Source organism: Synchiropus splendidus, chromosome 18, assembly GCF_027744825.2.
Source record: "Synchiropus splendidus isolate RoL2022-P1 chromosome 18, RoL_Sspl_1.0, whole genome shotgun sequence".
Taxonomy (NCBI): domain Eukaryota; kingdom Metazoa; phylum Chordata; class Actinopteri; order Syngnathiformes; family Callionymidae; genus Synchiropus; species Synchiropus splendidus.
The window spans coordinates 8,459,850-8,486,303 of record NC_071351.1 but is presented as its reverse complement, the minus strand read 5'-3'; the positions used below and the strand labels follow the sequence as shown (position 1 = coordinate 8,486,303).

At 46.5% G+C, this 26,454-nt stretch overlaps 6 protein-coding genes across 19 annotated transcripts in view; 2 read left to right on the top strand and 4 right to left on the bottom strand.

Annotated features, from left to right (window-relative positions):
* Positions 1-5,478, top strand: part of LOC128750143 (flotillin-1) — a 76,042-nt gene extending 70,564 nt beyond the window's left edge. For 4 of the 9 annotated variants that reach the window (XR_008413026.1, XR_008413027.1, XR_008413019.1 and 1 more), the window contains 5 exons: positions 2,683-2,747; positions 4,085-4,353; positions 4,449-4,542; positions 4,847-4,951; positions 5,339-5,478. The gene's annotated coding sequence lies outside the window, so the exon portion shown is untranslated. Of the gene's footprint in view, positions 1-2,682; positions 2,748-4,081; positions 4,354-4,448; positions 4,543-4,846; positions 4,958-5,338 lie in introns of all 9 variants that reach the window. The other 5 variants (XR_008413020.1, XR_008413025.1, XR_008413021.1 and 2 more) reach the window with 4 other exon arrangements.
* Positions 4,711-12,603, bottom strand: zgc:136971 (S9 family peptidase). 4 transcript variants are annotated; one of them, XM_053850409.1, is made up of 22 exons: positions 12,511-12,603; positions 12,294-12,417; positions 9,208-9,343; positions 9,054-9,129; positions 8,920-8,995; positions 8,745-8,851; positions 8,542-8,676; positions 8,382-8,473; positions 7,749-7,786; positions 7,559-7,680; positions 7,050-7,110; positions 6,872-6,966; positions 6,556-6,811; positions 6,369-6,472; positions 6,157-6,289; positions 6,005-6,088; positions 5,868-5,948; positions 5,616-5,704; positions 5,346-5,539; positions 5,174-5,276; positions 5,009-5,115; positions 4,713-4,940 (listed from the first exon to the last, which is right to left on the bottom strand). In XM_053850409.1, the coding sequence occupies exons 2-22, from the start codon at positions 12,409-12,411 to the stop codon at positions 4,841-4,843; spliced, it is 2,307 nt and encodes a 768-aa protein (XP_053706384.1). In that variant the 5' UTR covers positions 12,412-12,417; positions 12,511-12,603; the 3' UTR covers positions 4,713-4,840. The 4 variants fall into 4 exon arrangements, with proteins under 4 accessions (XP_053706387.1, XP_053706388.1, XP_053706384.1 ...); XM_053850411.1 differs by having other exon boundaries at positions 6,760-6,811; XM_053850412.1 differs by lacking the exon at positions 12,511-12,603 and having other exon boundaries at positions 4,711-4,940; positions 8,745-8,846; positions 8,931-8,995.
* A 355-nt stretch (positions 12,604-12,958) lies between these two features.
* Positions 12,959-19,112, bottom strand: ifrd2 (interferon-related developmental regulator 2). Of its 3 annotated transcripts, XM_053849204.1 has the most exons (13): positions 18,413-19,112; positions 17,838-17,891; positions 16,052-16,168; positions 15,894-15,978; positions 15,672-15,796; positions 15,409-15,566; positions 15,277-15,330; positions 15,019-15,197; positions 14,837-14,945; positions 14,527-14,661; positions 14,326-14,454; positions 14,148-14,240; positions 12,959-14,078 (listed from the first exon to the last, which is right to left on the bottom strand). In XM_053849204.1, exons 1-13 carry the CDS (start codon positions 18,453-18,455, stop codon positions 13,998-14,000), a joined length of 1,362 nt encoding a protein of 453 aa, XP_053705179.1. In that variant the 5' UTR covers positions 18,456-19,112; the 3' UTR covers positions 12,959-13,997. The 3 variants fall into 3 exon arrangements, with proteins under 3 accessions (XP_053705179.1, XP_053705181.1, XP_053705180.1); XM_053849206.1 differs by lacking the exon at positions 17,838-17,891; XM_053849205.1 differs by lacking the exons at positions 17,838-17,891; positions 18,413-19,112 and adding an exon at positions 17,041-17,802.
* A 182-nt stretch (positions 19,113-19,294) lies between these two features.
* amt (aminomethyltransferase) lies at positions 19,295-22,295 on the bottom strand. Its single transcript, XM_053849854.1, has 9 exons — positions 22,129-22,295; positions 21,393-21,560; positions 21,244-21,324; positions 21,049-21,180; positions 20,907-20,985; positions 20,680-20,825; positions 20,434-20,614; positions 20,169-20,324; positions 19,295-20,023 (listed from the first exon to the last, which is right to left on the bottom strand). Exons 1-9 carry the CDS (start codon positions 22,255-22,257, stop codon positions 19,848-19,850), a joined length of 1,248 nt encoding a protein of 415 aa, XP_053705829.1. The 5' UTR covers positions 22,258-22,295; the 3' UTR covers positions 19,295-19,847.
* A 747-nt stretch (positions 22,296-23,042) lies between these two features.
* Positions 23,043-24,367, top strand: si:dkey-20d21.12 (uncharacterized protein LOC556245 homolog). The gene is made up of 4 exons (XM_053850279.1): positions 23,043-23,235; positions 23,693-23,838; positions 23,947-24,156; positions 24,223-24,367. Exons 2-4 carry the CDS (start codon positions 23,706-23,708, stop codon positions 24,351-24,353), a joined length of 474 nt encoding a protein of 157 aa, XP_053706254.1. The 5' UTR covers positions 23,043-23,235; positions 23,693-23,705; the 3' UTR covers positions 24,354-24,367.
* Positions 24,368-24,544: 177 nt separating this feature from the next.
* Positions 24,545-26,332, bottom strand: LOC128749980 (N-alpha-acetyltransferase 80). Its single transcript, XM_053850042.1, has 2 exons — positions 26,137-26,332; positions 24,545-25,579 (listed from the first exon to the last, which is right to left on the bottom strand). Coding segments are annotated over exons 1-2 (933 nt in total). The 5' UTR covers positions 26,139-26,332; the 3' UTR covers positions 24,545-24,648.
* Between the last annotated feature and the right edge of the window lie 122 nt (positions 26,333-26,454).

Below are 26,454 nucleotides of genomic sequence, written 5' to 3'. Positions count from 1 at the left end.
GGCCTCTGTCTGTACCGATCAGGTTAGTTCCGGCTCCACCATTTGATTGGCTCGTGCACCAGCTGCTGCTCAGGATGTCATTGGTTCCTAAGGACTGACTGGTTCAACTAAGACGGCTTCATGTCTTCTTGTTGTTAAATGCCTTGTAGGCGGGTGAGGAATTCTTGGAGGTTGCTCCTGAATGGTAGCGCATCTGTAGAGTCAGACTCCTGTTTTTGATGGTATCTTCTGCTCATGTCCCCCTCAGATTAAGCCAGTGGATAAACTCGCAGGTTTGTTTATGAATTCCACTTCCTGCATGAAGAGCTTCGCTGTCCAGATTGGACCCTCGAATGTGTATCACCATCATGGCTACATGGACTGTATGAAACCCGATGAGTGTGAGCTACTGTCAAGGTGAAAGATAAAGCTCTTAGTATTTCTACTTTTGTACTCTACCATGTCAAAACAAGCCAGAAGGGCCCCTAAATGGAAAGCAGGGTTCGTAGACATCAATCACATTCAGCATTGAAACTCTTTATAATCCTGTTGTTTCATGAGGGCGAGTGTCTTGCTGATGTTTCCACTGCTGTAACTCAGGAAGTGGTGTCTCTCTGCTTCAGCGCACTTGCGAGTTTAAAGATTTGTTTTCGTCTATGTGAACTAAGTATGTTGCTGCTTGATAATCCAATCAGACGTGGAGTTATGACAGAGATGAACTAGACAAGTGTGAGGCAGGCCGTCACGGCTGCACATCACTCTTTCCCAGTTAAGATAATCAGGCGAAGGGCCAACAGAGAAAAAGTTAAGAGCCATTTTTACTTCACCCCTGAGTTAATCCATCTTCCCTCCGAGTGCCTCCCTCATCATGGTGTCCCATCTTTGCTCCAGGCTCCTCATTCCTCCACACCACCGTTCATCACTCACTTTCTCTGTTCATCTCGTCCACTCTGGGCCCTCAGATTTCTGATCCCCAAACTATGGATATTCCAGGGCAGTGACCCCTTCTTTGTGCTGATGCTGATCCACTTCTCTTGTTATAAACGGATTAAATCTGTTGCTGAGTTGGTGTTTTACTTGGCTGGAGGAACTTCAGAGGAGCCTCTGTGATGGACCTGGGATGCTGTTTACATTTGACTTGTGTTGGACTTGTGTTTGTGCTCGAGAGTGTTGGTCCCTGTGTTTGAATCAGGCTGTACAGCTGGTTGTTTCAAGGTGGTGATTTATCCAGTTATATTATAGTTATATTCTGGCACTCCTGCACGAGGCAGCTGCCTCTTCTGCAGCATGTTCCACCGTGGTGGTATTATTAGGCTGTTTTTGTTGTTGTGGCTGACACATTCTTCAGGAGCACTGGGCCATGTTGCTGGGCTAATATCCAGCCCTGAGCCAAACCTTATCTTTTCTGTTTTGCAAGTGAGATCCTCCGACTTTACGTGTTTGCTAATGTGAGTGCATTTCAGACATGTCCGAAATGGAAAGATAAAATAGCCCCCGAGGCGGTTCAGTAGATGGATGTCTGTTCTACATGCATTCGGGAGGAAAGAGGCTTCAAACAGCTGTTCCATCATTTGCTTTAAAATCATTATCCGCTGGTACTGTGAAGAGCTGCGGCCCGGCAGTTTGAGCTAAGTCGTGTTGGTAAAGGCTCCATGTGAAGAGTTGCTCCTTCTGGTGGAAGATGGATTCAGCTGAAGGGTTAAAGATTGCAGCGTGTGAGGACGCTGCCCTGAGTCATGCCAATGAGGGTCAGATATTTCCTTTTGACCTCTGCCTGTCTCATCCAGAGGTCAGGCTCTCTGTGCCACTGTCTCTGAGTGATGACATTCCCCTGAAGGTTGAGCCCATGCTGAACAAAAAGTACTGAATGCGGAGTAAATTGAAGAGTGCTGCTGCTGCTTTTAACATTCTTGTCGGATTCAGATGGATGACATGGGCTGGTGTCAAGCGTCCGACCGTCCATCGGCAGCTGTTCTCGGGGCGTCCAGGTTCCTCTCTAAAAGCTCTGCAACACTGTTTTTTTTGGAGGTATATGTTTTTTTCTGCGTGTCTTTGGCTGCTTTCGCTGATTCAGCAGTTTGAGATGCAGACATCAAAGTGCAGTGTTTGACAAACTCTGCAGAAGATTCAGCAGCTGATGAATAAACATGAGGCGGCACATTACTGCGGCGTGTAAATGCCAACTCATCATTAAGACTTGTGAAGAGGGAAAACAAACGCAGTCGTGTGGAGCACATAGCTCCTGACCACTTGGTGCAACCCAAGGTGGACGCCCCAAACTTCACTGAAGCTCACGTGTTAGGTCAGGATCCGTCGTTCCCTCAGAAGAACGGCGGCACCTTGGATCGATTTTGTTTTCCCATGTTCTCTGACAGTTGGGTCAAAACAAGCTCCATAAATATGGCTTCCACATCAGAGCGCGGCTCACACCTGACTGGCTCCTCAGATATACTTAAAATAGTAAAACCTGTGAGTCATGTGGCACTTTAACGCAGACAATAAACCAAAGCGTCAACATCTGCACGGGCTGCCTGTTTATGAGCCGCCTTTTTATTGGCCATCAGCAGCACTGACATCTGGTTGGAGTGGGTTCACTGCATGTATGTACATGACAGTGTCGGGGAGCAGAAATGGAGCATGTTGAGTGTGCTGTCTGAGCTGTGGTGGCACTTTCATGGAGTGACAGTGGAACTGTGCTTTCAGATGGAAGGAAGAGGCTCCTCCCCTCCTGGTGGTGCTGCAGGGCGCTGAAGGTCCAGTCAGCCCAGGTGAGTCGCAGCGGTGGAATCACCGTCGTCCACTCCAGATTACATCTCACACGTGTCTCTGAGGAATGTGGGGCTCTTTGGGGCAATTCAGACCTCTAGGCTTAGACACCCACTCTCACTCAGAACTGAGCCTTGGAAAAGTCAAATCTGCTCTGCTGAGAATCTCTGACCGTGTGGAAACAGGTCAGAGGCTTGGGACCCAGTCTTCCTCCTGCTGTGGAGAGGGACTGCAGTGTGTGCAGCCGCCCTGAGACACGCCTGTCCTCCCTGTGCTTGAAGTCACTTCAGTGTTTTTTTGGTCCAGTGGAACTCTGTTAAAAACAGGGGGATGATGCTACTCACTGTTCGCTGTGGCCCAAAAAATGAAAGGCGCATTTTGTAACTTTTTCACCACCACGAGAGACGTCTTTCGGGATGGTTCGGCTGGTTAGTCTGCAGCCCTGTGCTGCCTCTCTGGGGACCTCATTAGCTCACTGGAACTCTGTTGTGTAATACACTTTCAATTGGGACTAATTGAGTGTTTACTGAACCAGCAGCAGATCAAGAGACGAGAAGGCTCGGAGCTGTGGGTTGCAAGTTCGACTCCACACCAGTGCATGGATAGGTGGATGAATGGATGCATCGGTGGATGCATCAGTGGATGCATGGGTGGATGGATGGGTTAATGGATGGATGGATGCATGGGTGGATGGATGGGTTAATGGATGGATGGATGCATGGGTGGATGGATGGATGGATGGATGGTTTCCAAAATCTGCTGCATATGATCAGGCAGTGAAGTGAAGTCATGAGGTCCAGCGGAGCTGGCGGCTCCTGCTCTCATGTCTGGATGAGAAAAGCTGGATCTAATGACAAGCGCTGGCCGCCAAGGCGCCCTGTCATTAGTAATTGATCATTGTCATTGGACTGGTGGAGAGACGTCTTAATAACAGCTGCGCTGCAGCCGGGCTGACCAGTGTCTGGTCCGACCAGCTGAGGGCTGTGGAGTCGGGCCGCTCTGTCACCGCTGCAGCATCCTAATAAGTAGCTGAGGCGTGTCCACCTGTTCTGAGTGGATGTTTATGGAGCAGTCAGGAGGATGCTGACGTCATGGCACCGACACTGGAGTGGTGTGTGTGTGGTGACATCACAGCGTTTCTCCCCCACCCCCTCACCTGTTGCTGCGCCCCTCTCTGTCCTCTGCAGCTGAGCTCTCTGCCGCTCCTCAAGGCTTCTTTTGTCTGCAGCTAGTGAAAACATTCCGTCTTCCTCCCTTTGTCTCTCTGACTCCTACATGCACGCCGCATGAGTCTTTCCTCTGTTTCAAAGCTCCACAATGACTCATCTCTCTTCGGCAGCCCACTCGCGCCACAACTTGGACCTGGGAGCCGTCAACTTCTCCTCGGCGCCGGGCTCTGTCGTGTCCAGCCTCCTGCGCTCTTCCTCTCTGTGATGACTCCTTCTCTGACACGGTGGTGACCTTGACCCACATCAGAGTGACCTCATTGGCTGCAGCAAAAGTGCTGGGGGACCCAGACTGTTTTGTGGTCCTGCCCAAGCACAGCCACCTCCTTCAGTCGAGTGTAGAAAGCTGTGGATGGTTTATGTGACACTGGTGGAGAATAAGGTGAATAAAAGCAGCTGATAAACAAGTGTGAATCAGTACCGAACTGTTGCCCGTCACTTGTTTGAGTTCATATTAATGTGGTTTTGAGTCCATAGACCCTGGAGATGAGGCATGCTGGGTTCAGGTTCTGGTCATCATCTGATCATCATTTCGAGTTGTGACACTTCTGGAGGAACCTCAGGCGAGCAGGTGAGAACACTGAACAACACGTGAGCCACTGTCCTGTCTACCAAGATCAGGGTTATGAACTGTGGCGTTGTGCTTGGTGGAGAGAGGAACGCGGGTAGATGCTGCCCTCTGTTGGACCAAACGAGGACTGCACGTTGAAGTCGTTATTGTTTTGTCGAATTAATGTTTTATTCTGCTTAAAGCCATCCGGTCTTCTGAGTAGTGTGTGTAAAAGGTGCTGCTCAGGAGTGAAAGAGTCAGTGCAGTGAGGAGCTTCAGTCAGGAGGAAGGTTTATTCAAGCGTGCGCTCTCTGGTTTCTCACAGGTGCTGCTGCAGCCACAGCACTGTGTTGAGGAAGCAGTCGGCCTGCGTCTCCACTCTGGAGAGAGAATGTCCGTCTTCTGGGAACCACAGGAGCCTGAGAAACATGTGAATGTCAGTTTGTGTCGTGGCAGGTTGCCCCAGTCCTGAGTGACGCTTACACACCTGACTGGAGACGCTCGGCTCTTCAGAGCTTTGTGAAGCTCCAGACCCTGGTGAGGTGACACCCTCCGGTCTCTGCCCCCCAGCATCAGCAGCACTGGAGCTGAGATCTGGACACGCAACACCTCAGTGTCTTGGTGTGTGGACTGGTTTACTCTAAGCTCTGACCTGGTCCACGTGAGTGATAGGAGACCTCTCCAGCATGGTGGCCAGCGCCTCAGCAGTGGGGGTCTGGGTGTAGGAGTAGGGCAGCCCCACGCTGGTGTAGCGCCTGGAACAGAAGCAGCAGATCAGGCGCAGAGTCGTGACCCTCCTCTCTGGTGTGTGTTTCAGGACTCACCAGTCAACGATGTCGCTGGTTCCCACCAGAGTGGCTGCATTGATGACGGGGTTCCTGGCCACACAGGCGCCATAAAAGTTGGGGTACTGGCCCACAAGGTGACAGGACAGGAACCCTCCGTGAGACCCGCCGATCACAGCCACCCGTTTGGCATCGAGGGTGGGGTCACTGTGGAGTGCCGTCAACACTGCTCGCTGGGTGAGCAGAAGCACGTCAGAGAGGAGACTGGAGCTCAGTGTGATCCGCTACTGTTGGCTGTTTGTGCAGCACCTGCACGTCGCTCACGTCCTGGCGGCCGATCCCACCCAGCAGCGACAGGATGCTGTCCTGACCGAAGCCAGTCGAGCCTCTGTAGTTCACTGCAGGTGAGGAGACACCAGTTAGAGGGCGGCTTCCTAAACACCATGACTGGAGTCACAGTATGCAGGGGCTGAGTCAAGAGCCCCTTCATACTGTGACCCCTCATGCAGAAGAGACAAGGCCTGAGTCCTGGACATGCTTCTTCTTCGTGGCAGGACTCACCCATGAGCACGGCGAAGTGAAGAGCAGCCAGCCCAGCAGTGATGCAGCTCCACTCCGCAGCAGCCTGAGAGTGTGGTCCTCCTGAAACCACAGTGCCTCTGTTGGATTCTGCGGCATTTTCCAGTCAAACGTCTCACCGTGTATAAACACCACCAGGGGACTCTTCTCGTCTCTGACGGTTCTGGATGGTTTGACCAGAATCGCTCCAAAGTCCAGACCAGCTGCAGAACACACACTCGATGTTAGTGCTCGGAGTGTGCGGCTGATGGAGGAGTGTTTTTCCACTCACCATAGTGTCTGTTCTCTTCGTCTGGGCCAGGCTCCACGTCCAGACTGCTCCACTGGAAGTCAAAGGTTCTGAGCGGCTCCTGCAGCGTCCTCCAGGTCACAGATCCTCCGTCTGTCGGGAGCACAGCTGCACGCTGCAACAGCAGACACGTGGGTCTCATGTGAACAACCTCCACTGCAAGCATGGGGGCGCTAGAGCACCACAACTCTCACCAGAGTCGGGGGAGTGCAGGGGCTGGAGCAGCAGACCACCATCACGTCGTTCTGGACCGTCAGTAGCTTCCAGCTTCCAAAGGCCTGGTTCTCCTCTGAGAGTCCTGCAGGAAGAGTCAAAGGTTAAAGTGCATTTTTAAATAAAGAGCAATAAGAGTCAACATGACTGTGCCGTGTGTGTCCATACCTTCTACATGTGTTTTGAAAGCATCCAGAGGAGGAGAAAGAGGAGCAGGCTCTAGTGAAGGAAAGGGGGGAGGAGGAAGGGGAGCCGGTGACGGGGGAGGATGAGGAGGCCAGAAGTGGACAGGAGTAGAGAGGTGAGGTGTGGGAGGAGGTGGGAAAAGAAAGGACTGAGAGGAGGAGAGCGGGTGGACAGGAAGAGGCTTACTATCAGAGAGGGAGCGGACTTCCCTGGATGCTCTGTCCACCACGAACAGATCCTGAGGAGACAGAGACAAGGTCAGACTCAAACAGGCTTGAATACACTGCAGCTGCCGCACCTTCCGGTTCCTGCAGGCTGAGCTGAAGAGCACTCTCTGGCTGTCTGCAGACCAGCAGTGGGCCGGCAGAGCTTCGTACAGGCCGGCGAACTCCCCTGCAACACACACACCTCACAGGTGAAGACCAGAGAGGTGACAACCTCTTCATGTGAGGCCACACAGATGATGGCAAACTCACCAGTTTTGGGGCGATGAACGACGTCTACGAGCGTTGATGTCTGCGAGCTCTTCAGGTCCAGCTGTGGAGGAGCACCAACTGTTTAACACAGCATTTTCATACACACACACCTTTGTCTTCCTATCTTTGTGAGGACCGTCATTGACATACATTGATATGCTTTCCCCAGCCTCTCCCCTCAAACTTAACCATCTAAAACAAATGGCTACACTAAACTTAAAACCCAATTACAATAACCAGGCTATTTTGTAGTTTTAACCCTCAAACTCAGGCTTGACAAAGTGAGGACCGGCCAAACCAAACAGCTCACCTTAACCAGGACTCTGAACTAAACTGAAACCTCAGTATAATGACCCAGTTATTTTGAAGTCTCCATCCTCAAAGTGAGGTTTGGACCAGTGGGGACCGGCAAAAGGTCCACACGAAGACATAAGGTCCCCACGAGGATAGTGTTTAGTCAGGAATTGGTCCCCACCAGGCAGTATAAACAAGGTCCCCACCACACATACCATCTGCAGGCTGAAGCACTGGTTGTGCGGCCCAAAGACCTGGGCCTGCAGGTAGACCAGCAGGGAGCCGTCCGGACTCAGTCTGGGACTGGACACGGCCAGGTTCTCTCCAGAGAGACGTTCTGCAGAGGGGGACCAGTCAGGGAGGTTCAGGAGACACACTGGCTCACGGGGCAACTGAGACGCTCACCACAGTGACCCTCCAGGTCCAGCCGCCACAACACGGACCTGCAAGGACAAAGAAGGTGAGAACAGCATCATGACAGACAGCACTCTCAAATACTACTAGCATATTTGTGCTGTGTTGCCAGGGACTCAAAACCAAATGGTGTTTTGTTTGAACAACTGCTGTTGAGAGCTGGGGGAATGGGACGCATTTCACATCTGAATAAAAGTTATGATTCATTCAATTGTCAGCAGTGAACAGTCTTGCCACAGTGAACACCCACTACTGAGTACTCCCTCAAAACGTAACTTAGTTACTTTTAAATTCAAGTCATCAGTAAAGTAACTAAGTTAGTTACAAGTTACTTGTCAAGTTACATTTGGCAGCCAACTACAGCTCTCATTGCCTGAACAATATCTTTTATGTCAATTTTGAGGTTGGAGTTCTTGGGAGTCCATTGTTTGTCCATGTTTGGGGACATTTAAATATTTTGAACTATTGAAACCAAAAAGTATATTTCAAATTTTATGACATTATTTTATTCCCATCAAACCTGACTTTCTTCTGTGCACAGATCACAGCACTCACAAACTGAAGGCCAGCTCAGACCAAAGCAAACGATCTCGAGCCATGATACACGATCACTCTGGCAAATACCTGCGGTTGGAGCAGAACTTGAGTCCGAGTCGGAAGGGTTCATGATACCAGCCCACGAAAATGACAGCCTGGCCTCCAGGAGCCCACAGAGCCTGGGGGAGGGGAGGGTTGGACACACAGTCAAACTCTGACAGGACAGCAGCAGGGGGCGGCTCCTCACCTGTCCAGGGGAGACCTCTGCTGGGACCCCGTCCAGCACCCGGAGCGCCCCACTCTGCAGGTGGAGCACGCACAGCACCGGGGTGCTCTTGTTGCTCAGAGCTTCTCCCCAGTCCTCGCAGTACACGCTGCGGTCCTGTCGGCCAGAAGAGAGGACTCGTGAGGCGGAGCACCAGACTGCTGAGGAGAGCGTGGGTCCCTCACCTTGGGCCAGGCGGACTCTCGCTCCGCTTTAGCAGCGCTTCTGCTCCTCTCAGCCACGTAGAGGAGCCAGTTCTCGCAGTGGGACCAGGACAGAGCACCGAACTGAGCTTGAGGAAAGGTGCAGAGAGCAGCCTTTAGCATGAGAGCTGAGGCAAGACAGAGGCCCGGCGCTCACCATCCTCGTACACTCGCCCGTGCTTGTTGAGCGCTGTCAGGTTCAGACACTTCTGCAGGCCGTGCGCGTCCCAGATCTGAACCAAACAACCGTCAGTCACGTGACACAGATGAGTGCGAGAGGCGGGGCCTGACCTCCAGGAGCTGGTGGGCTCCCGCCTCCCTGATGACGGCGCGCAGGTTCTGGACTGGAGAGAAGGAGCTGAGGATCCTGAGGAGCAGACGGTCAGTCAGACTCAGGCACCTGTCTGTTACTGCAGACTCAAAACAACCACAACCACAGACTCACTCTCCGCTCACTGGCACACATGGTCCTGGAGGCGAGACGCTTGTGATGCTCCTCGGGTCATTTGGGTCGGTGACCAGAGTCCACTGCTGCAGGAAGCGAAGCCTGGACCCACGCACCAGGTCAGTCTGACTCCACTCTGGAGGACAAGAGCAGGAGGAGTCAGACTGAACACAGCAATAGAAGATAAAACCTGGAATTCCAGTCTCTCACAGAGGAACGGATTCTAGATTGAAGCCTGTTTCATGTCAAAGTCAAACTGGAGCTGCTGACAGTGAGAGTGAGAAGTGATTCATCACCTCACGACAACAACCTACATGGTAATTTTATGTAGATTTTACAGCAATATTTTCCCACAAAAAACTACTACTATCTTGAGATTTTAATATTTTGGTGAACTAAAATATATATTTGAAATTTTATGACATTATTTTATTCCTGTCAAATTCTAGTTCATCCTGCTGCTTCTCTATGTCTAGTCTGCTAGGATTCTGTGGTATCCATCTTTTTTTAATAATTATTAATGTATAGAATCATACAAAAAAAGAAAATACTGAACAACATTCAATATTTAGGCGCGTTCCTGAATGAAATTCACTGTTTTTCTGCCCTGAATTAACTTTTTTTTTATTCAGTCAGATTCCATTCAACCACACACCAAGCTCAATGTCTTGTTTTTTCAACAACACACTTCACTGTTTATAATGAACAGTCGGGATGGGCGAAGTGGACAAAAAAAGTTATTGCGATAAATGTTGTAATTTTCGGCGATACCGATAATTATCACGATAAATACATTTTCATTCTATTCCATGTGTTGTACAGTCTCTACAGTCTACAGTCTCTCTTGAAACTGTTTTATGATGAAATTTATTAGTGGAGTTTGTCTCCAACAACATTATTTGTTTACATTTAAATATGACAGTGAACCAAGTGTAGAGATGAGAAATTCAATGTTTCAGGTCTCTGGTGTCTGACCGGCTGCTCTGCCAGCTTTATTTTGGGGTTAAATTGAGGCGTCTGTCTGCTGTATCTCATGTCTCACAAACAGTTGACTTGAACTATGGAGCAGTCTGGACACATTTCTTAGATGCTACTGAAGAAATATTACAAATAATGTGAATAAATGATCATTTAGTCATATTCTATTCTCTAAATCATTATACAAACAGTCAGTCCTTGGTCTTGTGTGATGAAAAACCTTTTCACGATTCTCTCTCCTAAATATGGTCGTTTTTCATTGCCTTATTGAAGATTTGGCTACTACTTTGACCGCTTTAGAATTTCTTGATGGTCTCTAACTGATGCACCAAAGACATTTATGCTAAATCTTAACCAAACAAATAATAAATAAACATCAATAGTATACTAATGTATAGTATTTCAATATTGATTTAACTAATAATTGCACAACACTGATGTTCATTACATTTTATTAAAAGTAATATTCTCATACTTACATAAACAATAACTTTTGTATCTTTTCTTTTTTATCAGAGTTAAATCAGCATTTATTTGGACAAGCAATGTCACAGTTTTAAAGCAGCTTTGTCAGATAAAATCCTCTAAATAAAGTTCACTGTCCTTTTCTATGAAATAATGATGTAAATTCCACATGATTTTTTTGTCATTTAAATTGAACACATCAGTCATAGTCTCTTTAATTCATGAGGTGAAGCCAACAAGTGACAGTGAAAACTCCTTTTCTCGCCCTCTAAAACCCAGCAGTAAACCCGATTAAGCTCTGAGGAGATGAGTGCATCGACGGCCTGTGGAGAAGGATCAGTCAGACTGACACCTGAGGCCTAACTGCACGCTCCAAGGTCAGCAGGTCACCGCCTCCTTCTCACTCACTATTGCATGTCGAAATAAGGAAAGTGTCGCTGAAGCCAAATGAGCAGAGAGGTTCTTCTCCTGCGAGAGGAGAACCTGTGAGTACTCACAGGTTCTCCTCTCGGTTACTTCGACAGTTTCAGAGCACCTGGCTGGCTGAGCTGAGCTGAGCTGAGGTGGTGTAAGTTTTAATGTCCTGGATCTATGGAGTCTGGCTGCTGGAGGCAGAGGAGCGCTGCTTAAGAAGGGCAGTCAGATTTAGCTGCTGGGGTCAAACAGTTTCAGCTGTCTACATCACGCTCCTCCGCTTCCAGCCCAGTTAGTCAGACGTGCAACCTGCTGTGCTCAATGAGATGAGCGACACTGAACACTGAAAATTAATAATTAATTCTGATTTCAGCCGCGTTTAGAAACACCATAACCAAAGCAATTTCCGCACTAGGCCATGATTTAGTTGATGCTAGGACTATTCACACCGAGAGCGAGTTGTAAAACACAAAGCGGTTCGTGGTAAAGCCAAGGCAGAGGTGGGCAAACTGCGGCCCGGGGGCCACATCCAGGACTGTATTCATGTGGCCCAAATGAGGTTAGTGCAAAAAGAAAATTTTATTTTTCAATTAATTCTCAATAAGACTCTGAAAACTTTGAAAGAGGTTTATGTATTTCTGTTCTTTCTGAATTAGATTCTGTGAATAATAAATACAATGACATAAAATGCCTTTTAAAGTTTTTTTTTTTTTAGTTCTGTAGATATTCACTAGTTAAAAATAAGTACTTCTGATTTACATTGAGCTATAGATAAAAAGAATGAACATATTTTCAGCATATAATGTCATGACCTGATTTCATCAGATTAAGTTTCATTTCAGTCTTGTGTTCTTCAAACATGATGCCACCAATGTAAAATACAGGAAAGAACGTTTAATTGAATTGTCCACCTGTGGTCTCAGGTCTAGCAAAAGGTACTCACGTTATAACAAGACAACAATAAAAAATAAACGAAAGAACAAAACTATAATACGTTTATTTTCTGGGGGGCGTTGACATGTAGATAGAGTCGTGTAAATCGTGCGTTTAACATAAACTACACACAAAACTAAGTCATCAGAGTGACACAAAAATAGAAAATAAATCAAGTCTATGGATGAACATGACATGACGTCGAGTCGATAAGAGCAAACGGCAGCGGTGCAGTTCAGCATATAAATAGCATTTGGTTCAAGAGCATACACTTCGTAACTATAACGCACGCTTACCTGCCGTAACAGTGAAGACTTTGGTATCCAGAAGCTTCTCTTCCCTCACGGCAGCAGAGAGCGGCGTTGACGGCGTGATGACATTTTCGTACACACCTGTGATGACAGCGGTCTCCATAACAGGCTGCAAAGCACAGGGCTCATTTGAGATTTCAACGCCGCTACTTTGGTCAACAACTACTGCATCTTGTACACTGTGCAAATTCCGCTCGCTTACGTTCGCTTCCGTCGGAATATTTACAGGTAAACCCCCCAAAATAGCAACAACAAAAATCAGCGTTCGCTACAAGTTAGAGGTGCAGTGCCGCCATCTTGGATTTGAATGGATCATACCAATTTTGCCTATATGAGAGGGGTGCAAGCAGCAGACCAACCGAGCCGTGTGGCGAACGAATACAAATAAAAACAGGATTCTGGCGCTTTATTGATTCAAACTGTGTATATAATTGCAGAAAAAAACAAACACTGAAAGAAAATGCCTTACTCATTGATCATATATATTTTAAAAACGACTATATATTGCTTATGAGTTCGTAAGTGCTATTGGTACAACCCACTATCTCCCGCGAATTACGAGTTCACGTTTGTTCAATCCTTTATGCTACAGAATTAATGACGTCACTATCGGGAAGACAATAAGTTTGACACAAAGTGAGACACAATACTTGAATTAGCAATGTTTTTATTACATTATTTTCTGTTATTAAGCCACAAGAACCGCAACTCATCCTTCAGAACAATACAATGGTTTAGCTGTATGTAGTTTTTATGAACTGTTGTGTTTGTAAAGTGACCTTCAGTGTGATATTTCATTTCAGACTGTAAATAAACAAACATATGAGCAGCCTTGAGCCCCTTCGACTGCAACATACATGAGGATCCAGTGTGATTAAATACTCTTTAAAAACATTCACGAGAAAAGAATCAGTCTTAAAAATCATACGGTACGGCCATGGTCATAAATTACCAAGTAAAATACAAGAGACCAGCAAAAAATTTAAATGTACTGTAGATTTACTCTCAAAAAATATTTTAAAAATACTTTTAATTAGGCAATGTCCCTTCTAGGGTTTGATTAAAACACACACCAAATTCATTTCCTGGTTAGAAGCCACTTCAAAACAAGATGGGAAACACAATTTTCAGGGAGTCGTTCTGCAGATCTGGAAAAAATGTCAATGAGCAGCACTTGGTGGCTAAGTAAGGATTTTAAACAGTGTGGGTTGAAAACGTTTTCAAGTATCCTGCGATCAAACGAGAGAAGAAGCTTGAGCACCAGCGTGAGATTAAGTTACAAAGAAAAGGCTTTTTATTGATAGAATCAAGATGCTGGAGCATCTTGGGGTTTTTTTTTCTTAAAAGATATCACATTTACTCTCAGTGTTTTAGCCCTTTTAGCACACAGGCGTGTCTATGGTTCAATAGTCAGGTGGTACATCAACTGTAGAAGAACTGTAACAACTTCACAAGAGGACACAAAAGTGACGTGGCGGCGTAGGTGAAAACACAGTGGCTTAGTTACTCCAGTCAACCGGTAAAAACACTGACGTCTGAGAGCTGAGCAGATGCACGAGTGAAAACATCACAAAACATTTCTGTTTGAGATGAAGACCACGGCTCTCTTGAAGAGGTGAGAGAAGAGTTGAAGGCATTTTTCTGTAGTTTCTATCCGATGGCTTCCCAAGTTCCGAGCTGATGAGGACCTCACATGATGTCCGCCCGCTTGTCTCTGACCCTTTTCCTTTGTTTCGTCCGGGCCTTGAAGGCAGCAGAGTTAAACAGATGCTGGAAAGCAAAGAACACTCCGTTAATGCCAAGTTTAGAAAGCCTCTGGAGTTGTGTGACGATTGCTACCTTTTCAAACCGTGAGATCTTGTTCGCTTTGACAGCAGCGTCGATGATGATTGGCGCGCCAAGGCCAAAGATGTCCCGCAGCAGTTGGTTGTACTGCAACAACAATACACTCATGTCAGCATTTGTCTATATCAAATTCATTGGAATCTCCCATCTATTTCGGGGGGGCCCAACTGACCTGTAGATGGAGGCTGATTCCGGACTCCAGGATGTCTTTGAAGGCGTCGTAGATCCGACTCCTCATCCAGCTGTCGATGTAGACGCTCTCCACTCCGAAGCGGATCTTCTCTTCGCTGAACTCCTCACCCTGAGAGCAGAGAGGATCAGCCGAGTCCCGTAACTGACAGGAGAAACGCCACCAACTGCGTCTGCCTCCTACCTCCATGTAATGCAGCACCTCTCTGAAGATGGAACGCTGTTTCCTCCGGTCGTTCTTGGCTCGATGCTTGTTGCCGTCTGTGGCCAAACCCTTTAAACTTTTGCATAGCTCGTCCACGTCGTCCACGTCAAAGTCCTGCACGACAGTCATCGATGGTCAAGATTTCACTCATTAACATTGTGATCCTGTCACTGTGAGAACTTTCACGTTTCATGTTCTTTCCTCATTTTCCGTCTATCTTCGAGTCCTCTTGCTTCAAAACCAACCAACTGAATTCTTCTATTCGTACTGAACATAGCAGTGTTCTAACCTCATCAATATCTCGGCCCAGTTCCACCAGCAGGGCAATCGTCTCTCCCACTGTAATTCTGAAGTTGACGTCATTGCTTTCCAGACAGGCCTGGAGTTTTGGGAGGTGACTGGAAAAAAAAAGACATCGGTGGTGGTTTTAATAAAAGGGAGGAGCCACTTCATTTCACTGAAGACACTTACAGGTCGAGCAGAACGGTCAGTCTGGACGTCGGACACAGCGTGACGAGGAGGGACCAGGCCTGCAGGGCGGCACTGTGGAGGCCTGGAACACCAGGTTTGGGCGTGGGTAGTGTTCCCTCTTTGTTGGGGTAGGAGGACTTGAAAACACCTTCCAGGAGGGTCAGTGACTTCACCAAGTCCTGAAAAGAAACAGCACCGAATAAAAGAGGCGTGAGCAAAAGTAATGCATGAGCAATCCCCAAAATAGATTCTTCTTACCTCGCCATCATCTGCTGCAGAGATGTAGCAGCACATTCCCAAAGCTCTGGCACACTGAGGAACAAACACAGAACAGCTCAGACTACAGCACAGATAAAAGAGATGTTGCTGACTGAGGAGCTGAGCACTTACAGACTGGCGCGCCGTGATACTGGCAGTGTTGTCGTTCAGGATGGTGGTGAGCATCGGGCGTAGCATCTTGAAGCCCTCCGCAGCCTCGTCGCCACCCCCCAGCTGAATACAGAGCAGCGTGAAGACTGTGGCAGCCAGCGCCTGCTCCTCACCGCCTCCTGCAGGACACACCATACCTCTTATTAGACGATATTCGCAGCCTGACACGTGGCGCCACCAAGAGTTTATCCTTGTCAAGTACTCTGCTCAGTCTTCAGTCTCACCTTTTTTTAGGCTTCGTTCCAGGCAGTCGCTCACCGTGAAGCGCCGCTCGGCCAGGAAGTCCAAGAGCACTTTGGAGGAGAAGGCCTGACGCAAGGACTCAAGAGCCGCAAGGCGAGTCTTGGCACTGAATGGAGTGGACATATTCAAAGTTGACTACAGTCTTTCCAACTCGCCCTGGAGTTATGGGGATCTAATGTCACGGTTCACTAAGACCTTCTCACCTTTTGTCCATCAGATTGTCGATGCACTGTTTAAGTTTGTCTTCCATTTCCTCCTGAGCCGTCGACTCATCCACCTGCTCGCTTCCTGAATCCACCAAACACATTCACAGTCAACTTAAATCAAGTTCAGAGTCGCCAATATGTGGGGCTGAACTCACCGTTACCATCGTCCACCACAGACGTGCCCTCGCTAGCACTGCTATAGTGGCTCAGAACATCAGATGTCAGCTCTTCGTCGCTGGTCCCCGACTCGCCTCTCACCCCGTTTTTCATCCCTTAAAGAGAGAGAAGCTTTAGGAAAGCGTTTCCCAGGAAAATGTAAGTGTGAAGTCACTGAGATCATGTGAAATATTTGCTGCCATTCATTCCTGTCAGTCTGCATTTGTATGATTCATGAGTGGAGTATTATCTGCCGTAATATTAAGGTTCCAATCCAACTGTAACAAAAATGTACGTATCTTCTCTACTACTACTACTGTGACTGAGACTGAGCAAAGCCACCCCTCAAGCTACTGCGAGCTCAGGACTTTCCACTGTTTAATGGTGACCATTCAGAGGTCCATTGACTTGGTGCGTACAGTCCAGAATCATCAGAGGCATGTGAGCATGTGTTTAGGCTCAGGTGAGGTCAACAGGGTCAGACAAGGCTACACAGAGGTCAGAATTGCAGTGGAACCCAAAAACAGACAACAGTTTAACAGTAATGTATTTAAAACTGCAACAGGTACCACAACTAATACAAAGTTTAACATCAGAGCAATGACTCCGAATGGGAGACTGGTTATATTGAAAATGAGATGACTGAACTACAGCTCAAATGTGAATTTAAGCCATTAAGACCATCTTATAAGCTAATATGAACGGGTAAGACTCTCTTTCTGCCATATATGGCTTTGAGTTAACACTTATAATACAGGGGTTTATTTCTTAGCACAGGGCGTCTCTTCTTCTTCAGTTATTTAGATTTCACAGTAAATATAACAGTTTGCAGAAGTTGTAAAATGTTTGTTGTCAAAGAAAACAAACAGCAAACTTCTGATACACGAGAATGTTTCTGTAACGTTGTAGGCTTGACCATACCGCTGGTTTAAATCTAATAATGTGAGAACACCATGATGGTGAACCCCACAGACAGTCGAGCTCATACCTGGTTTGCGGATCACCCTCACGTCAGTAATGCTAGACCTCAGGAGCTCCATGCCGCGAGTCACGTGTCTTCGGCACTATTCTACTCCTCTGCTGACAAGGCAATACCTCCGAGCTGCAGGGGTGGAAGCTCCTCTGACAAATTGCAGCTCAGGGCCAAAGAGGAGTGACTGTGTAGCGACTGGTGGGCAGGCAAAACACTATTGAACTCCTGCTTCACCTCTGCGATTGGTCGGATCCCTTCATTCAAAGCAGATTCATTCATTGACTATAGCCGAGTCCTGACACCAATTTCATTCACGCAAGACAATGAGGCCAATCACCGGCAATCGAAACGCTTATGTTAATTCCACCCGAACAATGGAGCCACTCAGACTAGCGGCACCAAAAACATGCATTCATGTGTTGGGTGGCTGCTTCCTGACAGGATTAAGCCTGCAGTTTCAGGTTCTCTTGAAATGCAAAGCAAAAGTGATGATAATGTCAACACAGGAGGAACATGCAAATAAGACAATCAAGCCAGGTGAAGGTTACAGAGAACAAGGTTCCTCCTGCCACTCACAAGCTCACTATTCAAGTTCATCTATGCCACAACGGAAGAAATAATATCCAATACATGCGCCACATGAGGTGAACACCATCGCAGGGCCATTGAAATATGAGCCAGATCGCATGTTACGCAAAGCCGAAGTCAGACGAAAACAACATGTAAAGGGCACCAAGCTTCTTGTTTGCTGCTAGCAGTAAAAACAGCCTGGAGTCGGGCATGAACTTGAGATCAGGAATCTTTCAAGTTACCTTTCTGCAAGGTCTTATTCAGCTGCAGCTGAAGCACCTCTTGACGTAAAGAGCCTGCATGATGTATGGTTGCAGAGGTGAAAGAGATGGAATATAGGGGGGATTTAAGAAACATGAATGGATGGATTTATGAATGATTATGATGATGGCGAATGAAAGGAAAACAAATAGAAGTTAAAATCTCCACACATTTGTACCAGTGTGTGCATGTATACACGTGCATGCCTTCCGAGTAACGTCACTTGAGAACGTGAGTGTCAGGCTCCTCCTATATCAGCACATGTATGGTGTTCCAGCGCTGAAGTCTGCACATTGGCATTATATTTACACATGTTCTCATCGACTATTTAAACACACACACACACTTAGATGATAAGTTGCACTCGCTATTTTAACACATTTTGAGCTCCATCGGTGTCCCAGGTTGGCGAAGCACTACTTCTATAAATAGCATGGTTCTACAAGCACAAGTCTTCACCTACCGACGATGAATATTCCATTGATCAAAATGGGATACGATTGGACGAACACGCCGAACGTGTTCTTTTAAGATTAGACATTTAAATGGCGCTTACCTGTTTTACCGGATCCACGCTTCCCTTTCTTGCTGCGCGGCATTGCAGCTTTCAACCAACCGTCCTTCCTAAAGCTAGCTCCAGTTAGCCCGCTCGGCTCTATTTACATTCAAATACCAACTCTTTAGAAAACTGACAGTCGGTTAGGAAGTTCCAAACAAATCCGATAGTGGTCCTGGTCGACAAGTTGGGTCGTATCTTGACAGAAGTTTGAAAAAAATCCGACTCTGTTTGACTTTGTTGACACTTGAGCTAATGCTAACTTAGGACTTAGCTCATAGAGACCGCTTCGATGCCGGATTAAATTCAGCTCGAACAGTCGCAGTTCCTCGGTGTATTATCTACAGGTGTCTCCAGGTATTCTAAATCTAACACCATGTTGAGTTGTTAAGTATTTCTCCAAGAGTTTGGGGCGGAGTTGTGAGCACGCTGTTGTCACTGTATCCACCATCTTCCCCTCAATACACACCAACACGCCGGTAGGCGGGGTTGCCAGTTTCTCTCGGATAAATCCCCCTTTTGCAAACAGTTTCACTCAAACTGAGCCGAGCAAAATACATAGTGAAATTTGAATGTCAAACGTTTAAGAAGGAAAATTAAATGTGAGGTTTGAAACAGATTGATCTGTTCAAGTCATTTCAATGACTTCACAGAAGAATATTCCGGACTACCGAAACACAAAATTAAAACGGCAACGCTGACTTCTCACAAATAAGAGATTTAAATAACATAAACAAAGGACGTGCCTTTTATATTGACATTATAAAGTTATTACTCAGCCCAATGCTTCAAAATGATTGGCAGAGGGGAAGATAAAAGTCATAGCCACTTAAAAGACGCACTTTATGAAGAAAAACTCTTTAGGTAGAAAAGTAGCCTTTATTCAATTCAATGCCAAAATAACTACTTTTTAAAATGCTCTTGAAAACAATACAGTATCAAACACACAGCAGTCAAGAGAAATCTGGAGAAAGCTATGACAAAACTAGGACTCACAGTGTTAAAAATACAGATTTCATCAGCAGTCATTGTCAGGAAAAAATATCATTATTGAAAATCAACAGCTCACATTTTCAAGCAGTGCAAGACTTGATCACATATATAATTATCAGGTAGTGCACATGAGAAAACTTCATTATACCAGCAAGTTAGAAAATGATTTATCATTATTTGTTATTAGTGCGTCACACACAAGAGGCGTTCAAATGAAAGAGGCCAAATACAACCACTGTTTTTGTTTGGTTATGATAAAAAAACACAGTGTTCTTCTCATGTACAGCCTGTCAGCGTGTCGCTTCACTTGTCTCGTGATACAAGACACACATCATTGTAAATAAACCAACAGCTTCTTCACCTATCTCAGTCGATACTGAGGGTTTTAAGAATGGTAACACTGATTTGGTCCAGATGGTTGAAGTGATGTGAGGCTGAGTGTTTATCCTGAGTAGTAGTTGGTGGGTACAAATGGCATCTTGCTGACGGTGGCAGGCACAGCTTTCTTCCTGACCTCCACCTGAATTGCAGTTCCATTCTTAGCAAAAGCCGAGTCCACGTAGCCCATGGCAATGTTCTTCTTCAGGCACGGAGAGGGGCAGCCGCTGGTCACCTCACCTGAGAGAAACAGATCTTTAGGACACCACAGCTTCGGTCGAAACAAAACATCACTGTTGCAAATATTTGGTCATGTTTACTGTGAAATGAATGTCAAGGAAGGGGGCCAGGTATGGTGGAAATAAAATTACACTTGATTCCTGACCTATGACCTTTCCATCTGGACTGAGTATTGGTGTGTGTGGTCTGACAGGAGGTCCAGTGGACACCAGACCCACTCTCTTTCTCGCCGTCTTGGCTTTGATCTGAGGTACAATGATGTCAGCGCCAGGAAAACCTTTGGTTTGACGTCGGCGCTTCCCTGTTTTTAGAGACAAGTCGAGTATTAGAAGTGAAGCAAAATTACCTCTAATAGCAAGATATGTCACACAGATATGAACTGGAGGTGTGAGTGAAGGTGAGTGTTTCACCTATGGTCCAAACAAGGGTGGCCTCCACAGGTGTGGTGGTCTCATCAATGTCGTTGCCATAGAGACAAAGCCCAGCCTCGAGCCTCAGACTGTCTCGGGCGCCCAGACCTGCCAGCTTCACACTCGTGTTTGCCAGAAGCTTTTCTGTCAACTCCACCACTCTGGACTGAGGAACAGAGATCTGGGACGGAGAGTGAAAAAAGGCTTACAACACTTGACATTTTAAAATGAAGTTCCTGACATCACCTCCACACCATCCTCTCCAGTGTATCCACAGCGGGTGACCCTGCAGTCCGGGACACCAAAGACAGTAGCCAATGTAGAGGTCATGAAGGTCAGCTTACTGAGGTCGTCTGTCATCCCCTGCTGGAGCACCCGGGCCATTGTAGGGCCTGAAAACACAATATTTAACCTCAACACAACAGTTCATGATAAGATAGACAGCAAAGTGGCAGGCTGTTTATGACTAGTACCTTGGACAGCGATCAGCGCCTCTTCAAGAAACTCCAGATCGACATCAAACCCCGCAGCTTTGTACTCAGCCAGCTTTGCCTGCCAGAGACACCAAGTAGCTTGGACAAAATCTCACAAACTACTCATGATCTAGGAGCTCACCTTCATGAGAGCAGAGTCCTTGTCGGCACAGCCGGCGTTGGAGACAACATAGAGGTAGCCCTGGTCGGTTTTGGTGACTATGAGATCATCTATGATCCCACCTTTGTTGTTGGTGAAGAGGGACAGCGTTCCCTGGAGCACAGAGAACACATGAGAACCCAAGAGCGCTACGGCACCACACAAGCAAGCGCTCACCTGGTTGTCCTGAAGCTCAGAAATGTCGGCAACAACCAGAGACTCCATGAACTTTACTCTGTCTTTTCCATGAACTTTGGTCTAAATAAAGAGACACTCAAATGATGGGTGGAAATTTGACATGCAAGCCAACCGTCACAAGGGCCCACCTGCAGCATGTGACTGACGTCGAAGATGGAGCACTGTTCTCTGGTGTGCATGTGTGACACGATGTGACTGTCCTTGTACTGCACCGGCATGCTCCACCCGGCAAACTCCACCATCTTCCCCCCCTGTGCTTTGTGGAAGTCGAACAGAGGCGTCTTCTTTAACGCTCCCTGGGGAACACATGAACACATGACATTCTGTTTCATTTTCATTTGTGACCTTTGAACTTGCCCATGTGGGGGGCTGTCCAGGGCGTGTATAATAGGTTTGAGAGTCGGCACTTTTGAGCAAGATTCCGATTTTTTTTTCCTTCAGCTAGAGTGATCTGGTTCACGACTGCAGTCTGCACAAGGACTTTAAACCTCAGATAAGATAAACAGGCTGCTCGCTCACCCTAATAATTTGTTGTGTAACGTCCAAGAAAAAGGCTCCACTGGATCAAATGCGAACGTCTCCAGCATTCAACAACCCATTGACAGCATCACATCGACTGCAGAATCAGTCGCTCGTGTTTTAATGTCACGAACGGTTCCAGGTCAATGAGTAGTGAAGTATAATGCATGAACTCTCTGCTCGGCTTCCTTGTTTATTTCTACCTTTCTATCTACTTTAAACTTCCACAGGACAAAGTGATTCTGGAGACACGCGACGGAAAATAATACCGTCCATCACATGAGCAAAAATAGTCAACAATATCGCATGAAAGGCTCCCAAATCTCGACTCCATCTTGTACCCACCTCTGCTCCAGAAGCCTGCCGGAGCTGCTGCCTCTTCCCCGAACACCCCGAGAGCCGAAGCAACCCATCCCTGGAAGCCCTCACTCCGAGCCCCGAACCCCCGCACCGGACCAGCCACCGCGCCCACATCCCGAACCCGAACCTCCAGTCAAACTGTCGCAGTCGTCACGTGCCACAGTCGGTCGCACTTCCTCCGTAACTCTTCGGACTCCCAAGTTCTGCTTTCCTGGCATAAACATGTGTAGCAACTGAGGAGCAAAGCATCATGGGAAATGCAGTGTGTATCAGTACACACTACGCTTGTTCGCGTTTTATGTCTTTAATCAAAAATAAACATCCCTTGTCCTGTGGTTCGGTTTTTTTTTCTTGCTTGTTTAACAAGAAACATACCAAAAATTCAAAGACAAGGCAGTTAATACATTTAAACAATTAAAATACTTCTATCTAATTCTGTTTTTAAATGACGAATGAGTTTATTAGGTGGGTATTTATTTATATAGCAATAATCAAAATACCATAAAGCATTACAGGGTAATGCTAATTCATCCTCTTGCAAGACATTCTGGGTCCACCTCTGTTCCTATACCACCAACTCTGATGCTATAATCTATTTTAATCTAGTTTAATTTTTATTTCGTATATTTAATCTTTACTTTATTATTATTATTATTATTATTATTATTATTATTATTATTATTATTATTATTGTTATTATTATTATTATTATTATAGTTCTGTGTCTAAGTCTAAGTCTTAGTTACCCCTTGCTGTCTCTCTCATTATCCAGTCATACTTTCCGGACGCAAACTAATAATACCTCCATGGTTCGCCTGCTATTTTCAGCTCTGACTGGAGGCTGTTTGTGGGGAGCGGGGGCTTCCATGTGTCCTTCTGTCGGGCAGAAACTAAATCAGAACACAGAGCAACAGAAGGGTGTCACACTCTTTTCATTTCTTTTTCTGCGGATTTCTGGAATATGCTGCATCACTTTTCATTTTATTAGCATTGGATCTCCTCAATCATCCATATTAGGGATGATTTAAACTCCCAGTGAGATCATTGGACAGCAATGGGGGAAGCAGACCTGTGAAGAAGCTGTTGTTCATGGTGAGTTTTATTCAACTGTTTTATTCTCTCTCTATCTGTCCAGCTGTTAAACCAGAAGGATAATCAGGTCATTGCATTTGATCCAAGTTAATCATCAAGCCACTTATTTAGTGAAACTTCACTGACCCTTATCTCAAATTCCTATGTGGCTTCATGGGTCCAACAACAGCTCCAATAATAGAGCTGATAAATCAGCTGTGACCTGTTTGTTCTATCACTGACCAGCATTCCCAGCGGCTCCTTTCCTCCCCCAATGATGAGCAGTAGTGAGTGTCAACCTCTTCATTTGGTCCAAAGTGTCAACTGCAAAACTAGCATCTTCATGTCAAACTTCAAGTTCCCTCAACTCCACAACTTGTTCTGATAATAGATGCGAACAGACTTACAACAACAACATCCTTAAAGTCATGAATTATGAGTGTTTATCTCATGGCAAATGTGTCGGGAATTCCTTTAGACAAGGAGGAGAAATGTCCAGACCTCCCTCTCAGACTTCGCCGAAGCTCTACCGGGTCAGTGACAGAGATCTCACGGAAATCGAACTTCACTCCGTGGAGTCCATCAATGACCTGCACAGGACGCACCCGGAACACAACCACAAAGGTAAAATCAGAGCAAGAAAAAACACTTCCATTTTACACAAAACGTGATTTCAAGTTTCAATAAACTCAGATTACTTCTCCATTGTTTGACCTTTGGTGATGATTTCAGCGAGTCGACCTCCTCGCCCTGCCTACACTCCCTCCTGCAATGGAAACCTCTACACCCAGGACAGGTCCGTTCGAGGTCTGCCCGAGAAAAAGAAGTGGCAGAACTGTCTGCAGGACATGCTGACACCAAGTTCCACCGGGGCCTATGCCATGGGCTGCGCCATCATCACTCTGCTGCTGCTCACAGTCTTACTCATCTTCTACTTCCTAGGTGAGAGCCAACATATACAGATGTTGTTAGCATGCAGGAATGTTCAACTGTCCCGTGTGTGTCCAGTCCAGCAGGGTGGCGCTCTCCGAATGCTCACCGAAGCTGTTGCGGAGAAGAAAGCAGCGGCCTCACAACTTGCAAAACTCATCCAGGAGCTTCAGGCGCTGAGAAGAAACCTTACTCACTTGCAACTTTAGCAGACCATTCAGAGGACTTTTTATTGACTGTATAACAAGAGCATGTGATTTGCTTTGACGGACCTGTAAATGTGTATCTGTTTAGTGTAAATAAATGCCTTCACACACACTGGTAATGACTCACAAACATCATTTCATATGTTTCATATATGTTCATATACACAACACACAGGGCTGTGATGTTAAAGTCTTTTTATTTATGTATTAAAATGAACAACCGTCTTCAGTTAAACAGCATTCAATAATCACCTGAGGGTTTCTCTTCCTTTTTTGTTTCCTACATTCCTCTGGTTATTCAGATGTCTTTGGTCATCCAGAAGATGGGAACTCCTTTGGCGTCTCTGTAGGGAGTTTCACTGAGAGTTTGAACAACTTGTTCAGTAGACTGAGGAGAAGGGGTTGAGGTAGGCTGACTCTGAGGTAGTACATGGTTCGGAGGTGGGAGGGGTGGGGGTGGTGGAGGAGGATGGATGGTAGAAGAAAGATTTGTGGTTTTGTTGAAGGGACAAGGAGGCAGAGGTGGTGGAGGGGGTGAGATGGACGCAGGTGATACTGACTCAGCATCACATACACCTGTTGAGTTTTGCCTGCCATCCTTCGGCTGAGCTCTGGAGCTCATTTGACTGCTGTTAGACGTCCGACAGAACCGCATGAGCATTTCCATGGGAACAAATGTCGTCATGGCGCCAGCATTCTGCACTGGAGTTGACAGATTGTAGCCAAGGTGGGCGTAGAAATGCTGCTTATCGTGCGTGGTGAGGAACAAGCGCTGAAAGCCTCTTCGTCTGGCGTATCGTTCAGTCTCCTCCATCAGCGTCCGGCCAAAGCCTCGCCCTCTCTCTGCCTTTGACACGACCACAGACTCGACAAACAGGCTGCTGCTGTGACCCACCACCCGGGAAAGACGGGCGTGTCCCAACAGACGCTCCGACTCTTTCAGACCTTCCAAGAGAACCAGACTCACGGGGAAGTCTGCGCTGGACTTCTGCAGGGAGTGGACACGAGCAGCTTGGCTCCTCTGCCACTCAGAGTTGACCAGATCAGCACAGGAAACCAACAAGTCTGGACGGAGGTGGATCGGAACAGCACATGTCCTCTTGGCAGATTTAGAGTCCATGTTTGCCACTTTCTCTAAATCCGTCTCCCCATCTTGGCAGGTCTGACAGCTGGACGCTGGGAGCAGCCCAACTCCACTCTCCAGCTTAGCCAAAATGACAGTGTCCGACCTGTGATGACAGAGGTGCAATGGGTCAGTGTCTATTCTAACAGAAATATATCAGTCAAGCTGAACATCCGTTTAATAGACACAAGTACATCTGCTTTGGTTCGTCGAAAACATTTAAAATGTAGCAACTTAATCTATATTCACTTTAAACAAACAGCTTTCAAACAGATTCTTACCATTTCAAATGAAGTTATTCAGCATTGTTGCTTAACTAAAAACAGAGAAATATATGCATGTGGATGAAGAGGAAGTCTACTAATATAAGAGAACATGACATACACGAATAATCACCAAAACACCGGCTTCATTTTAAACAATCTCAACTGTAAATATATAGTGTAGGGAAAGCAGATGATGGATTTTGAAACGACGGTGAGCTTTAAATAGTCAACAGCGGCACATCAGTGGACGTTCACTGCCATGTAAGGAAGGGTGAAAGCTTGAAACATGCCGGCTTATAAGCTACCAGCGCCAATAATGCGTCAATACTACAGTAGTTCCAAACATGCCACAGACTATTATTACAGCGTTAAGACGTTATTTGGTGGAGTTACTTACATTCGCCACAAAGCGCATTTGAATGACTCGACAGCTGAACCGGGTTCACTTCCAGGACTCTCTCTTCAGCGACGAACCAAAACTGTCCAGCATGTGTTATTCTACTTTCCTAAATGCAAACTAATATTTCTCTAAATCGGTCTTAAAGTAATACGTTTTAGCGAACGCGGCTAAATGCCGTGCCGTCTAAATAAGTTTGCAGCAGTAACGTATTTACGATAACGACAAACCACTTGCGCCATCCAGCGGACGGGAGTGATACTACGAAAACATTCAAATAGATATTAGTCGAATAAACGCGCGATAATAACGAAACTC

Coding starts and splice junctions, on each gene's coding strand:
- zgc:136971 (XM_053850409.1), bottom strand. CDS start 12,411: ATGGAGACCGCTGTCATCACAGGTGTGTACGAAAATGTCATCACGCCG. Junction 6,473..6,555: donor TTTCAAAACACATGTAGAAG/GTATGGACACAC, acceptor CTCTTCCTGCAG/GACTCTCAGAGGAGAACCAG. Junction 5,949..6,004: donor CCTGGTGGTGTTTATACACG/GTGAGACGTTTG, acceptor CTGTGGTTTCAG/GAGGACCACACTCTCAGGCT.
- amt (XM_053849854.1), bottom strand. CDS start 22,257: ATGTGGGCGCGGTGGCTGGTCCGGTGCGGGGGTTCGGGGCTCGGAGTG. Junction 21,325..21,392: donor ACGTCAGTCACATGCTGCAG/GTGGGCCCTTGT, acceptor CTCTTTATTTAG/ACCAAAGTTCATGGAAAAGA. Junction 20,826..20,906: donor GGCGCTGATCGCTGTCCAAG/GTACTAGTCATA, acceptor TTGTGTTTTCAG/GCCCTACAATGGCCCGGGTG.
- ifrd2 (XM_053849204.1), bottom strand. CDS start 18,455: ATGCCGCGCAGCAAGAAAGGGAAGCGTGGATCCGGTAAAACAG. Junction 17,892..18,412: donor GCGTGGATCCGGTAAAACAG/GTAAGCGCCATT, acceptor TACATCATGCAG/GCTCTTTACGTCAAGAGGTG. Junction 14,241..14,325: donor GAATCAGCCTCCATCTACAG/GTCAGTTGGGCC, acceptor TTGTTGTTGCAG/TACAACCAACTGCTGCGGGA.
- si:dkey-20d21.12 (XM_053850279.1), top strand. CDS start 23,706: ATGTCCAGACCTCCCTCTCAGACTTCGCCGAAGCTCTACCGGGTCAGT. Junction 23,839..23,946: donor CCCGGAACACAACCACAAAG/GTAAAATCAGAG, acceptor TGATGATTTCAG/CGAGTCGACCTCCTCGCCCT. Junction 24,157..24,222: donor ACTCATCTTCTACTTCCTAG/GTGAGAGCCAAC, acceptor GTGTGTGTCCAG/TCCAGCAGGGTGGCGCTCTC.